Below are 14,006 nucleotides of genomic sequence, written 5' to 3'. Positions count from 1 at the left end.
GGGAAAAAAAGGACTTTGTGCATTTCAGGTAAAATAACAACCAAATGTTTGTATCACAAGACAAATGAGCTAGTCCGTGAATGTTTTCGACCTGTCCCCAAATTAATATAGCTGGTTCAGAGTATATTTTGACATTTCTACCTGCGTGTCCTGATCGCGTCTGGTGTGGATGGACAAAGTCAACGTGCTGGCGAATGTGTAATCAGCATGTTAGTGAGCATTTCTCCTTTGCCAAGATAATCCATCCACCTGACAGGTATGGCATATCAAGAAGCTGATTAAAACAGCATGATCATTACACAGGTGCACCTTGTGCTGGGGACAATAAAAGGCCACTAAAAATGTGCAGTTTTGTCAACACAATGCCACGAGTTGAGGGAGCGTGCAATTGGCATGTTAACTGCAGGAATGTCCACCAGAGCTGTTGACAGATAATTTAATGTTCACTTCTCTACCATAAGCCGCCTACGTCATTTTAGAGAATTTTGCAGGCCGTCCAACCGGCCTCCCAACCACAGACCACGTGCAACCACGCAAGCCCAGGACCTCCACATCCAGCTTCTTCACCTGCGGGATCGTCGGAGACCAGCCAATGAAACAGGACTATTTCTGTCTGTAATAAAGCCCTTTTGTGGGGGAGAGAAATATCATTCTAATTGGGTGGGCCTATGCCCTCCCAGGCCCACCCATGGCTGTGCCCCTTCCCAGTCATGTGAAATCCATAGATTAGGGCCTAATGAATTTATTTCATATAAACTCAGTAAAATCGTTGAAATTGTGTTGCATTTTTATTTTTGTTCAGTATATAGTATTTGTGTAACAAGTTTGATACTTTTGTCATAACGTTCGATTATTTCACCTATGCTGGACTACCCATTTCACACAAACAGATCAGTCTGAGAAGACGGTTTACTGGAAAATTGACAAATCCGCCATCACACAGATGAAAGGTTAAAATTGTTTTATTGGAGCTTGATAGTCATATATATACACACACACACGTAGCAAAACATTTAAAAGCTTACATTTATTTAAAAACACAAGATTAAGAGACAGTTTTGCATTTTACTTCCTGAAGAGCAGCACTATTCACGGTCAAGAAAATGGCCAATATTATTTCGCCCCATATCGTGTTCTCAGCCGCTTCACTGCTGTGAACCAGACAGGTTGACCGTAGTTCAACAACTCTCAGGGTCAAGCATGAATCATCTCAGTCCATAAAAAGTCTGTCCCCAGCCCCATTACAGTCCATCTCAGTCTGTCCCCAGCCCCATTACAGTCCATCTCTCAGTCTGTCCCCAGCCCCATTACAGTCCATCTCTCAGTCTGTCCCCAGCCCCATTACAGTCCATCTCTCAGTCTGTCCCCAGCCCCATTACAGTCCATCTCTCAGTCTGTCCCCAGCCCCATTACAGTCCATCTCTCAGTCTGTCCCCAGCCCCATTACAGTCCATCTCTCAGTCTGTCCCCAGCCCCATTACAGTCCATCTCTCAGTCTGTCCCCAGCCCCATCTCAGTCCATCTCTCAGTCTGTCCCCAGCCCCATTACAGTCCATCTCTCAGTCTGTCCCCAGCCCCATTACAGTCCATCTCTCAGTCTGTCCCCAGCCCCATTACAGTCCATCTCTCAGTCTGTCCCCAGCCCCATCTCAGTCCATCTCTCAGTCTGTCCCCAGCCCCATTACAGTCCATCTCTCAGTCTGTCCCCAGCCCCATTACAGTCCATCTCTCAGTCTGTCCCCAGCCCCATCTCAGTCCATCTCTCAGTCTGTCCCCAGCCCCATCTCAGTCCATCTCTCAGTCTGTCCCCAGCCCCATTACAGTCCATCTCTCAGTCTGTCCCCAGCCCCATTACAGTCCATCTCTCAGTCTGTCCCCAGCCTTGACACAGAAGACCTCCGGTTCCTCAGATTGTAGTGTGTCTGCAGGGGGCAAGGCCATTGAAAACATCCATGAACATGGAGAGGGGGAGAAAAAAAAAAGTTTAAGTTTGATAATATTTGATAGAGTTTAAACCTACAGGAGAGCATCTCTCCAGGAACAGGTTTAGAGTTTAAACCTACAGGAGAGCATCTCTCCAGGAACAGGGAATATCACAATAATAATATAATATGCCATTTAGCAGACGCTTTTATCCAAAGCGACTTACAGTCATGCGTGCATACATTTTTGTGTATGGGTGGTCCCAGGGATCGAACCCACTACCTTGGCGTTACAAGCGCCGTGCTCTACCAGCTGAGCTACAGAGGACCACAAGTAGGGTTCCAAAATTCCAGTGACTTTCCCAAAATTCCCAGGTTCTCCAGAAATCTTGGTTTGAAGATTCCTGGAATTACGAGGGAATCAGCAGGGGGGACAAAAAACAATCCCGACATGGATTTCTGGAAAACCAGGGAAGTTTATGAAAAAGTTACAGAAATTGCGCAACCCTAAAATCAACAAGTCTACCTTCTTATCTTCCACCAATATACTGTAGACCAAAGGGGAGGACGGGGCGCGTCTAGAGACAGAAGAGCGACGCTGAGGTCTTGCGGGGCTGGGCAGGGTGCTCTGGTTCTGGGTCGAGGTCTCCTGTCCTCCAGGGGTGCCGTAACTGGTGTCATACTGCCTGCCTGAACACAACACAAACTGGCCATATTGCACAATAGTCCCTCGCCCATACCACATTCAGAGCCAAATCCTAGCGCGAGATGACAGAGCATCTCAGAGACTTTCACAGAAATTCCGTTATGTTGATAACAGAACACATACGTTAATTATGATTTATACCTGCAGACCTCGTGTTAGGAGTTAGGTCTCTGACGAACACAGGAATGTAAAAATAGTATTTTTATTTTATGAGTGTAATTCTACTCACCATCATAGGTGTGAGACATGTAGGGTTTCTCTGATCCCTGATCAGTAGGATACAGCAGTACAGTGCTGTGCTCTTCTTCCCTGATCTCCTCCTTCCTCGTACTGCATTGTTCTTCTGACCTTCGACCTCTTGCTCCACTCCTCCCGTCTGCCGCCTTAGAGAGACACTCTGGACAGTGGGGTCGTATTCATTAGTTCACACCGTAGCAAAAAAATAAACTTTTTATAACGGAAAACAAAAACACGCGTTTATTGGACCAATATATGTAGGTCCCCTCCCAGTTGAATCCTGTTTGAGTCCTCGTGAATACGGCCCCGGGAGGGTTGGGTTACAGTCAGCATGCATGAATAACAATAAATCCTCATAGAAGACAATTAGACTGAATTAATTTTTAAAAAAGTGTAAGAGTTTGATTGGACTAAACTCACTTGAAAATCAAATTGATCCAGACTTTGCTCTGTCTGGATAGTCAAGCTTTACACCTCTCAAGTCCGCAGTCTGTGCACCATGAACACCAGATAGCCTGGTCCCAGCTCTGTTTATTACCTGTATAGCCAAGTCCGCAGTCTGAGCACCATGAACACCAGATAGCCTGGTCCCAGCTCTGTTTATTACCTGTATAGCCAAGTCCGCAGTCTGAGCACCATGAACACCAGATAGCCTGGTCCCAGCTCTGTTTATTATCTGTATAGCCAAGTCCTATGGTCAGTGTCACGCACAAGTTGGCAAGACAATACAAAACAGATCTGGGACCAGGCTAAAACTAAACGGTATACCCAACCTACCTGCTTTCTGCAGGGCCAGCTGAAGACTTGTACGAGTCTCTTTGAGTTGGGTGAGAATCTCCAAGCTCTCTTTGGCGACGTTACGATAACGTACAGCAACGTAGACCAGAGCCAGCAGCCCCACTAGGACCATGGCTCTTCTGAGGAGGCCCACCAACAGGCTGATTTGTTCCTGGACAGAAACACAGGGATGAAGTCAAGACTGGAAACCCAGACCATAAGATTAAGACGCCGTCGCTGGTTAGAACAGCAGCATCAAGAGGCATGACAGATGCATGTCAACAGACAGCGCTCTGAAAATGTTGAGTGAAAACAGTCAATGTAGCAGACAAGTTTTCCATCAGGACTTTTCTAGTCCAATGTGTCGCCATAGTTTCCCCCCCCCCCTTTCTATGTGTAGCAGATGGCTAAGTGCAAGCGCTCCTGAGATGTACAAGTGGCCGCCGATTTCCTGGGTGAAATTTCCACGCTGTCACATATGCTTTTTTAGATTCCCCGTAGGTTCTCTCGAAGCATGTTAACTAACACACGCTCTACTCACCATCTGCTGGTAGCCTGGTTCGGAGGAGTCCAGCACAACTCTACAGAGCATCCTCTCCAGGTACACGTTCAGCACTACCAGACCAAACAGAACAAACCTGGATAGACGACATGACAAAGAGGACAGTCACCAGAACGGTACACGGATCACCAGCCACTCCAAAGGGGCGGGCAGGTACCTTAAAATGTTAGAGAGGCAGGCCTGCAATGGGAGGGTTTAATACAAATTCAAAGTCAGATGGGAAAAATCTGGTCGGATTCTAGGTATCCCGTCATTGTGCCCTTGAGCATGGCACTAACCCCTAAACTGCTTCTAACCCCTTAGGGCAGGGTTCTTCAGTTCCGGTCCCGGAGGGCCGAAACACCTCTGTTTTTCATCCTCTCCTTCTAATCAGGGGCTAATTCAGACCCGGGACACCAGGTGAGTGCAATTAACTACCAGGTAGAAATAAAAAAAACAGAAGTGTTTCGGCCCTCCAGGACCGGAATTGAAGAACCCTGCCTTAGGGTGTTCCTGTGTAACGGTGAAATATAAAAAACACAAGGACACCTGGCTGGAGCGGTCCGCTGTGTTGCAGTGAGGAAGAAGGAAGCGAGGAACCCCAGTGAGTTGTAGAGTAGACTGGTGAGGGTGTGAGACTCCGACATGATGAAACTCTGAAGGAAAGCAACGCGGTTGAAGATCTCTGAGAACGCTACCTGCTGTTCCTGGGCTGACAGTCTCATCTCATCAAACACTGCTCTGAGGCCTGAGGAGAGTTGTGAAGAGGTGCACATTTTCTAAAATTAGTTTGCGATAAGCGTCACTTTGACAGAACAGAGGCCCGAGGCGGCAGCCACCTTGGGTAGAATGGTGCAGAGTGTGTTTGAGCTCCTCCCCGTTGCGTAGGATGGTCTCCTGTGACTTGAGGGCGACGCTCTGGGCCTCCACAAGGTTCTCAGCCATACGCTGGGTAGAGGAGAGTTGCTCCACCACCCCCGCTGAGCTCTCTGTTAACCTAGACACCAGCGCCACATTCAGCAGGGCACCAAGCAGAAGAAAACACTGGTTAAAAACAGGGATTTACTACTTTCCCTTGTCCAATAACAAAACAACGTCTACAATATGGATCGTCAACCCTCCTGGAAAGCTACGGAGCCAGTTCGTTTTGCATAGCCTGGTGCCGCTCCGGAGGAGCGGGGATTTCATCTTACGACCAATGGAACGTAAAAATGTGCAAACGGCGCCCAACCGGGGCACCTGGCGAAGCAAAACTAACTCACCCACTGAATTAATGGAGGTGAATCGTGAACACTGGTAAAACTGTTTTAATCCTGCTTCCCATTGGTCATATTTCTTAACCATACATGAACCAACACTGTATGCAGCAGGAAGCCAACCCTTCTGCTCCTATAATAATAATAATAATAATAATAATAATAAGCCATTTAGCAGACGCTTTTATCCAAAGCGACTTACAGTCATGTGCGCATACATTTTTACGTATGGGTGGTCCCGGGGATCGAACCCACTACCCTGGCGTTCCAAGCGCCGTGCTCTACCAGCTGAGCTACAGAGGACCAGAGGACCAGAGGACCAGAGGACCAGAGGACCAGAGGACCAGAGGACCAGAGGACCAGGGGACCAGGGGACCAGGGGACTAGGGGACCAGGGGACTAGGGGACCAGAGGACTAGGGGACCAGAGGACCAGAGGACCAGAGGACCAGGGGACCAGGGGACCAGAGGACCAGAGGACCACCCATGTTCCTGCTCCTCAGGCCCTTGATTAGCTGAAGCAGGGCCGGAGCAAAAAGCCTCCACAGTAGCCCTCCAGGAAGAAGGTTTACCACCCTTATTCTTCTCAGGTGTTCAGCACACAGTACTGGACCCGTGTTCAGCACACAGTACTGGACCCGTGTTCAGCACACAGTACTGGACCTGTGGATGGTGTTGTGCACACAGTACTGGACCTGTGGATGGTGTTGTGCACACAGTACCGGACCTGTGGATGGTGTTCTCGGCCTGATGTTGCCAGCTCTCGCTCTGCAGGTGTTGACAGATGCTGTGGGCATGGGTGAAGAACTCCGTGTAGGCGTTGAAGGCAACAGGGTCCATGGTTCTAGTACAGCTACTGACTTCGCTGCCCTCCGGACATGCTGGGAACGGACGGCCAGATCTGACAGACATAACAATGTTACTGTTATTCAGTCACAGTGCCATAAGGAACCTGTTACTGTTATTCAGTCACAGTGCCATAAGGAACCTGTTACTGTTATTCAGTCACAGTGCCATAAGGAACCTGTTACTTATTCAGTCACAGTGCCATAAGGAACCTGTTACTTATTCAGTCACAGTGCCATAAGGAACCTGTTACTTATTCAGTCACAGTGCCATAATGAAATACCACCGGTCTAACCTAATTTCTGGAGGATAAAAGATACAGAATATTTCAATAGGCTATTGCAGTAGCCTAATATTTCTACAGGCCTACTAAACATTTCAATAAGTCTACCTACAGTAACTCGAGAACACAAGGGGGCTTTACAGCCAATGCAATTTGAGTCATGATAATGGCCAAAGGTCTAACCATGCTACACTAACATAGAGCTGTCAGCAATTATTTAATAAAGCAACAACAAAAAAAAAGTGTTTATTTACTTGCGCAGGTGACAGTGGGTGAAAAGTAGGGCAATCCTACTCTGCATGTCAACTGTGAATTCTCTGCAACGCGCGTCGATCTTCTCCAGCGCGGTAGACCAACATTCACCATAGCGCGGTTGAGCGGCAAGGTTCCGAACCCTCTGCAGCTCCGCGCTGCCTTCAGCCGCGACGTTAGCAACCGTTTCTGCATCACTGTACGACAACCGGGGTAAACAGACGCAGAGAAGACACAAAGTCCACATTTCCGACCCAAAAAATAAAAAAGTTTTTTTTTTTTTTTTAAAGGCCACCTAAACAGTCAGCAATCAAATGTTATGGTAGGAAACCATTAAGGACATCAGACAGGAAAAGAAGCAAGCAAATGACGAACGCAACTTTGTTCCTGGAGCGCCGCATCCAAATAGACTGAGCTGATTAATCAGTTCAGCGATTGCCTAAATTCAACACACCTGCGCCCGCTTTCCCTAAAGCGTCTGAAGACTTAAGTTCATTGTTAGAACCATATATTAAAAAAGCATAAACCATATGGTTAGAACTATTAACTTAGCCCGAGGCAGTCAAAGCGCCTGAGGCGTTCCAAGACCAGGGTTGGCTGTCAGGTTGATGATGTCACCTGTAGCAGAGGTCATTAAAGGGGCAAACAATGAACTAGTCCAATTAAGGCCACAAGGTAATCAATGGGTAATTGGTGAGTTGAGACGTACAAGACTGATAATTTGTAAATCATCGGGTTTTGGGACTGCAATCAGTGCAGAGCAGCGATAACATTTCTATTGAACTATTTTCCAGTTATTCATCATTTGAATGGGAGACAGATTGTCCAGGAAAGCTATAGTGGGGATTTTCTGTTCAGTTTCACCACCCAGAAAATCCGAAATGTTACTCCAGTGCATAGCCTGCTTCTGCCTGTACATCCAGCCTTGCTGTGCTATTAAGTGTGTCATGTGTATTTTCTGCAGATGGAGATAGTAGCCTCATCTCAGAGTTCACAATCATTTACATATTTACAGCGTAAGACGACTTCTCGCGCGACATCCAAGTGCTCATGCAATTGGTCTTATGAAACTGTTCCCCGGATCTCGCGTGAGTACACGACTGACGGCAGTGGAATTGAGGCAGGGGGCGGGAGTGAGAGAGGTACCCATGAGATGTTTGGAGACATTTTTATAAAATTATTTATTTAAATAAAAATGGCCGCCGTAGAGAGCGGAGAGGAGAGACTGTAAGTGTGAATTACATGTATTCACCATTTAAATGTCGAGTTATATGACTGCAGGTCTTTTAAAATGTATTGGTGTATTTAACTAAAGTAACGTGGTGTATTTCTGTTATGAACTGGTCAGCAGGGTAGCTTACTGAAAGAAGCTTTCTGAATACGTCACCAAGTTATAGCTAAGTATTTCCCTTACTTTACAAGATCATGGCTGAGCGTGGAAATGCTCAGCTAGCTAACGTATGGGGGTGGGTGTGTCATTTTCTGACCTCTGAAAACAGCAGTAGATTTGTTAGATATTAACTGTCAAAATAGATTTGTCCGCATCCTCCACCCTCATAACCAATTTGGCATGCTGCTAACGGGCTGGCTAAATAGCTGGATACATTGTAGCGTCAGCTGGTTACATATGTTACCATTTGACATGGTAATGTTGCCACAAAGTAGCCACATCATTGCTGCGTTGTTATGATGTTGCATTTTTCTACAGAGAAAATAGCCTAGCTAGCTAGCTTGCTGTTTTGTGACGACTGGTATCATCTAGCTAAACGCTAGAGCTAGCTGACATGAGTTGGCCCATTTTTCTAGAATAACAAATACTAATGTTATGAAGCAATCAAAGTTATTTTTATTGCATGAAGGACCTGAGTGCGGTGGTAGAAAAGTACAGTGATATACCGTCAAAATACCGCCCTATATATTTTTTTCTTCCCACACTGACATCTGGTAATGAAATATTCCAAATGGGACAATTTAATCCAAAAATGTATGATAAATATTCTTTATATGCATTTCAATAAGTGAGTTAGGATGCATCTAACAGTGTTTCTGTGTAGATCATGATGATGATTAGCTGTGAGATGCCTTGTGTGGACCATGTGCGGTTCATAATATTTTAACCATACATATCTCTTGCCCCAGTGGCTTCTCTCGCTGGCTGCATCATTCTACATGCCTGCTATAGGGCTTGGTGTTTAGACTAGTTCCTCGGTCAGTAGATTTATCAGTCCAATCCTGGCGCATTTTCCAAAACTTCCAATAATGGCATATCTTTTTCACTATGGGAAGAAACACCACCACAACAACAACAAAAAATGTTGTGTTTTTACGACACCTTTGTGAATTAATGTAGGTTGGGAGGGAGCAAGCTGAGGTTCAGAACTTATCTGGAACTCGTTGTTTAAAACGTTTTGTAGTCTTATCGGCCAAGGATGGCCATTCTCCATATTGTGATCTGATGATTTAGCCTAAGGTGAGACCATGCCTCTGCTCTGCCTCTTCCAACTCATGACTAATGTAGTCTTCCACAGCAGTGAGGAGAAGAGCGAGGACGCCAACCAGAATCAGAGCTCCAAGGACAAGGACCTTAAGACACACAGCAACAAGCCCAAGAAGGTGAGGCAGGAGCGGGAGAGGGAGCGGAGGGATGTGGAGAAGGAGAGGCTGGAGTCTTCATCCACCACCACCATGTCCTCCCCTCCTCATCCTCCAGCCCAGCAGCCCTGTGTGGACCAGGACCAGCCCCAGCTGGCCGAGGCTGAGGCGGGGCCCTCTGAGCCCGCGGTCGTTGCAGCCGGTGAAGCCTCGGGTCTCTCCGAGTCCTCTCCTTCGCCCAAACAGAGGAGGTCCATCATCAGAGACCGCGGTCCGCTCTACGACGACCCCTCTCTGCCCCAGGGCTGGACACGTAAACTCAAACAACGCAAGTCTGGACGGTCCGCCGGCAAGTTTGACGTCTACTTGATGAAGTGAGTAGGCTTTGAGAGAGAGAGAGAGAGAGACATATCAAGTATTGTCTCTCAAAAGCATATCTGAAATGATGTCATATGATAATATTCAATATGTTACAGCTTGATCTCCTTTAGATGTGATATGAAATCCTTCCCTGGAAGTAGCTAACAAAATATTGTCTGTCCCCCTTTTGATATTGTAATGTGACTGAACTGTATAAAGAGTGTTTCACAGGACTGTTTTGAGGTTGATGGAAATACTGAATGTGTGTGTGTAATATATGTATGTATGTATGTGTGTGTGTGTATACAGTTGAAGTCGGAAGTTTACATACACTTAGGTTGGAGTCATTAAAACTTGTTTTTCAACCACTCCACACATTTCTTGTTAACAAACTATAGTTTTGGCAAGTCGGTTAGGACATCTACTTTGTGCATGACACAAGTAATTTTTCCAACAATTGTTTACAGAGAGATTATTTCACTTATAATTCACTGTATCACAATTCCAGTGGGTCAGAAGTTTACATACACTAAGTTGACTGTGCCTTTTAAACAGCTTGGAAAATTCCAGAAACTGATGTCATGGCTTTAGAAGCTTCTGATAGGCTAATTGACATCATTTGAGTCAATTGGAGGTGTACCTTGTGGCTGTATTTCAAGGCCTACCTTCAAACTCAGTGCCTCTTTGCTTGACATCATGGGAAAATCAAAAGAAATCAGCCAAGACCTCAGAAAAAATATTGTAGACCTCCGCAAATCTGGTTCATCCTTGGGAGCAATTTCCAAATGCCTGAAGGTACCACGTTCATCTGTACAAACAATAGTACGCAAGTATAAACACCATGGGACCACGCAGCCGTCATACCGCTCAGGAAGGAGACGCGTTCTGTCTCCTAGAGATGAAGACATTCTTTGAAGTGCGAAAAGTGCAAATCAATCCCAGAACAACAGCAAAGGACCTTGTGAAGATGCTGGAGGAAACAGGTATAAAAGTATCTATATCCACAGTAAAACGAGTACTATATCGACATAACCTGAAAGGCTGCTGAGCAAGGAAGAAGCCACTGCTCCAAAACCGCCATAAAAAAGCCAGACTACGGTTTGCAACTGCACATGGGGACAAAGATCGTACTTTTTGGAGAAATGTCCTCTGGTCTGATTAAACAAAAATATAACTGTTTGGCCATAATGACCATCGTTATGTTTGGAGGAAAAAGGGGGTTGCTTGCAAGCCGAAGAACACCATCCCAACCGTGAAGCGCGGGGGTGGCAGCATCATGCTGTGGGGGTGCTTTGCTGCAGGAGGGACTGGTGCACAAAATAGATGGCATTATGAGGAAGGAAATGTATGTGGATATATTGAAGCAACATCTCAAGACATCAGTCAGGAAGTTAAAGCTTGGTCACAAATGGGTCTTCCAAATGGACAATGACCCCCAAGCATACTTCCAGAGTTGTGGCAAAATGGCTTAAGGAAATCAAAGTCAAGGTATTGGAGTGGCCATCACAAAGCCCTGACCTCAATCCTATAGAACATTTGTGGGCAGAACTGAAAAGGCGTGTGCGAGCAAGGAGGCCTATAAACCTGACTCAGTTACACCAGCTCTGTCAGGAGGAATGGGCCAAAATTCACCCAACTTATTGTGGGAAGCTTGTGGAAGGCTACCCGAAACGTTTGACCCAAGTTAAACAATTTAAAGGCAATGCTACCAAATACTAATTGAGCGTATGTAAACTTCTGACCCACTGGGAATGTGATGAAATAAATAAAAGCTGAAATAAATCATTCTCTCTACTATTATTCTGACATTTCACATTCTTAAAATAAAGTGGTGATCCTAAATGACCTAAGACAGGGAATGTTTATTAGGATTAAATATCAGGAATTCTGAAAAAATGAGTTTAAATGTATTTGGCTAAGGTGTATGTAAACTTCCGACGTCAACTGTATGTATGTATGTGGATAATCTTAGTTCCTACTCGCCCAGACCCACTTTTTATTCCAAGGACAGTCCCTTCAGTCGATCTCCAGAGGGATGAACATTTAATCTCCTTCATGTACACACAAATATTCCAGACTTCCAGCGTTTACAGAAAGGACATTAACAGATCAGTTTTACAGTTAGAATGTTTGGTGTGATCTGTATTTCAGCCCCGAGGGGAAAGCCTTCCGTTCCAAGGTGGAGCTGATCACCTTCTTCCAGAAGGTAGGGGACACCGCCACCGACCCCAACGACTTCGACTTCACCGTGACCGGGCGTGGCAGCCCCTCCCGCCGCGAGAAGAGACCCCCGAAGAAACCCAAGGTGGTGAAACCGTCGGGGAGGGGCCGGGGCCGGCCAAAGGGGAGCGGGAAGCTGCGTCCGGCCACGGATGGCGTGGCGATGAAGCGCGTGGTGGAGAGGAGTCCTGGGAAGCTCCTGGTTAAGATGCCGTTCGGAGCGTCCAAGGCATCCGAGGCAGCGGGGCAGACATCGGTGCCGGTCGTAGTCACCAAGAAGCGCCGGGGACGGAAAAGGAAAGCGGAGATACCACCGCAGACTTCTCCTAAAAAGCGGGGGTGTAAGCCAGGGTCGGGGTCGGCGGTGTCAGCAGCGGCCGGGTCTGCGGGTTCCAGTGCTTCCTCCTACGCTGTGGCTGCTATCCTCGCAGCAGAAGCCAAGAGGAAAGCTCAGAAGGAGTCTTCCACTAAGCCGGTGCAGCAGACCGCTCTGCCCATCAAGAAACGCAAGACCAGAGAAACTGTTGAGGAGACTAAGGAGACTCCAACCATCACCACGCCACAGCTGGGGACAGGGAGTGGTGGGGCAGGAACTGTGATGGGGACGGGGAGTGGTGGGGGGACAGGGACGGGGACAGGGAGTGGGGGTGGTGGGGCAGGAACTGGGACGGGGACAGGGATTGGTGGTGGGGCAGGAACTGGGAGTGGTGGTGGGACGGGGAGTGGTGGTGGGACGGGGACAGGGACAGGGAGTGGGGGTGGTGGGACGGGGACAGGGATTGGCGGTGGGACGGGGACAGGGAGTGCTGTGGCTGTGGTGGCAACAGAAGGAACAGAGCAGGGACAGAAGCTGCCAAAGAGTCCAGGGAGGAAGCACAAGGAATGTCCCCTGACAGTTACCACAGGGGACAGTGGTGCCAGCGGAGGCAGCAGTAGCATCACTACCCCAAAGAGCCACAGCCACAAGAGAAAAGAGCGCACGCCACACAAACACGCTCACCACCACCATCGCCACCACCACCACCACCACACACACTCCTCTGTAGGGGAGAATCCTCCTCCTCCACCCTCCCAGCGGCCCCCTCACCACCACTTCCCCGGCCTGACTATGGGCCTGGTCTCCCATACGGCCAGGGCCTCGGTGGGGCCAGGGGCCCTCCAGCAGAACAAGCCCCAGGACCTGAGCACCCCTAGGGGGCCCTGCCGGGCCAGCACCACGGCCAGAGGAGAGGTCAGGGAGGTCAGACAGGACAGCTCTGCTGCGGTGGTAGTAGCGGGAACGAGTGACACCAGAAGCAACAAGCATCGAGCGGACGAGGCAGCGGGGACAGTGGTAGGGAGGGATTTGAGAGACGTTGTACCGTCCTCAGCCGTACCGAGGCCCAGCAGAGAGGAGACCGTCTCCCCAGTACCCAGACCCAGCCGGGAGGAGACGGTGGAGTCTCGGACACTGTATGGCAGGACCCCTGTCTCTAAGGAGAGAGGAGCCGTGTAGTGGAGCCGTGGGTTTTAGAAGAAAACGACAAAAGGACGTGTACAGATGAACACAAGGCAGCTGTTGGTTGATGTTCTTTCTGTGGGTTGGGCTGTTTATCTGGTTATTGACAGGTAGTGTAGCTTAAAGGACAACCCACAACAGATTGCTTCCTGATAAATGAACGTTTTTTTTCTCTGTTTGGTCATTGTCTTGTTTTCTGCTTTAAACCTGTTGTCATCCACCCCGACCCATCCCACCCCGACCCAGGAGCTTTTGCTCAAAGCTCACAGGAAGTGGAGGACCTACTCTTCCGGTTCCATCATCAGATGGAAACTATGGAAACCACGATGATGACTCATAAACCTCACAATCATTTCAGTTCTTCACTGTGGTTTTAAGATACCTTTTACGAAAATGGGACTGAAAAAGGGTTGGATTTGCCAAAATGCCAAAAGGCGTGTGCCCTGTCTGTAGGTTCCTCAGAGTTGGGCTTGCCAGTGTTGTTGTGCAATGCTCCATGTCATACAAGCTGCCACTG

General features: G+C 47.8%; 2 protein-coding genes across 2 annotated transcripts in view; one reads left to right on the top strand and one right to left on the bottom strand.

Annotated features, from left to right (window-relative positions):
- Positions 1-946: 946 nt before the first annotated feature.
- On the bottom strand, positions 947-7,387 carry LOC121537368. The gene is made up of 9 exons (XM_045206841.1): positions 6,822-7,387; positions 6,166-6,339; positions 5,023-5,180; positions 4,733-4,931; positions 4,184-4,280; positions 3,643-3,814; positions 2,858-3,025; positions 2,449-2,612; positions 947-1,922 (listed from the first exon to the last, which is right to left on the bottom strand). Exons 1-9 carry the CDS (start codon positions 7,064-7,066, stop codon positions 1,866-1,868), a joined length of 1,434 nt encoding a protein of 477 aa, XP_045062776.1. The 5' UTR covers positions 7,067-7,387; the 3' UTR covers positions 947-1,865.
- Positions 7,388-7,953: 566 nt separating this feature from the next.
- The window catches only part of mecp2 (methyl CpG binding protein 2), a 7,210-nt gene continuing 1,157 nt past the window's right edge, over positions 7,954-14,006 (top strand). Inside the window, exons 1-3 of the mRNA XM_041904268.2 lie at positions 7,954-8,046; positions 9,348-9,785; positions 11,923-14,006. The exon at positions 11,923-14,006 is cut by the window's right edge and continues 1,157 nt beyond it. Coding sequence (XP_041760202.2) covers positions 8,015-8,046; positions 9,348-9,785; positions 11,923-13,486 — 2,034 coding nt within the window. The 5' untranslated portion in view covers positions 7,954-8,014 and the 3' untranslated portion in view covers positions 13,487-14,006. The remainder of the gene's footprint in view (positions 8,047-9,347; positions 9,786-11,922) is intronic.

Source organism: Coregonus clupeaformis, chromosome 24, assembly GCF_020615455.1.
Source record: "Coregonus clupeaformis isolate EN_2021a chromosome 24, ASM2061545v1, whole genome shotgun sequence".
Taxonomy (NCBI): Eukaryota; Metazoa; Chordata; class Actinopteri; order Salmoniformes; family Salmonidae; genus Coregonus; species Coregonus clupeaformis.
Note: the sequence above shows the minus strand (reverse complement) of the source record. Positions and strands in the feature narration are given on the sequence as shown.

Excerpts from the sequence above, each read along its gene's own strand:
- LOC121537368 (XM_045206841.1), bottom strand. The coding sequence starts at position 7,066 with ATGTGGACTTTGTGTCTTCTCTGCGTCTGTTTACCCCGGTTGTCGTAC. Across the intron at positions 4,932-5,022 it reads TCTGCACCATTCTACCCAAG|GCCTCAGAGCAGTGTTTGAT; the intron begins GTGGCTGCCGCC and ends AACTCTCCTCAG. Across the intron at positions 3,815-4,183 it reads AACCAGGCTACCAGCAGATG|GAACAAATCAGCCTGTTGGT; the intron begins GTGAGTAGAGCG and ends GTTTCTGTCCAG.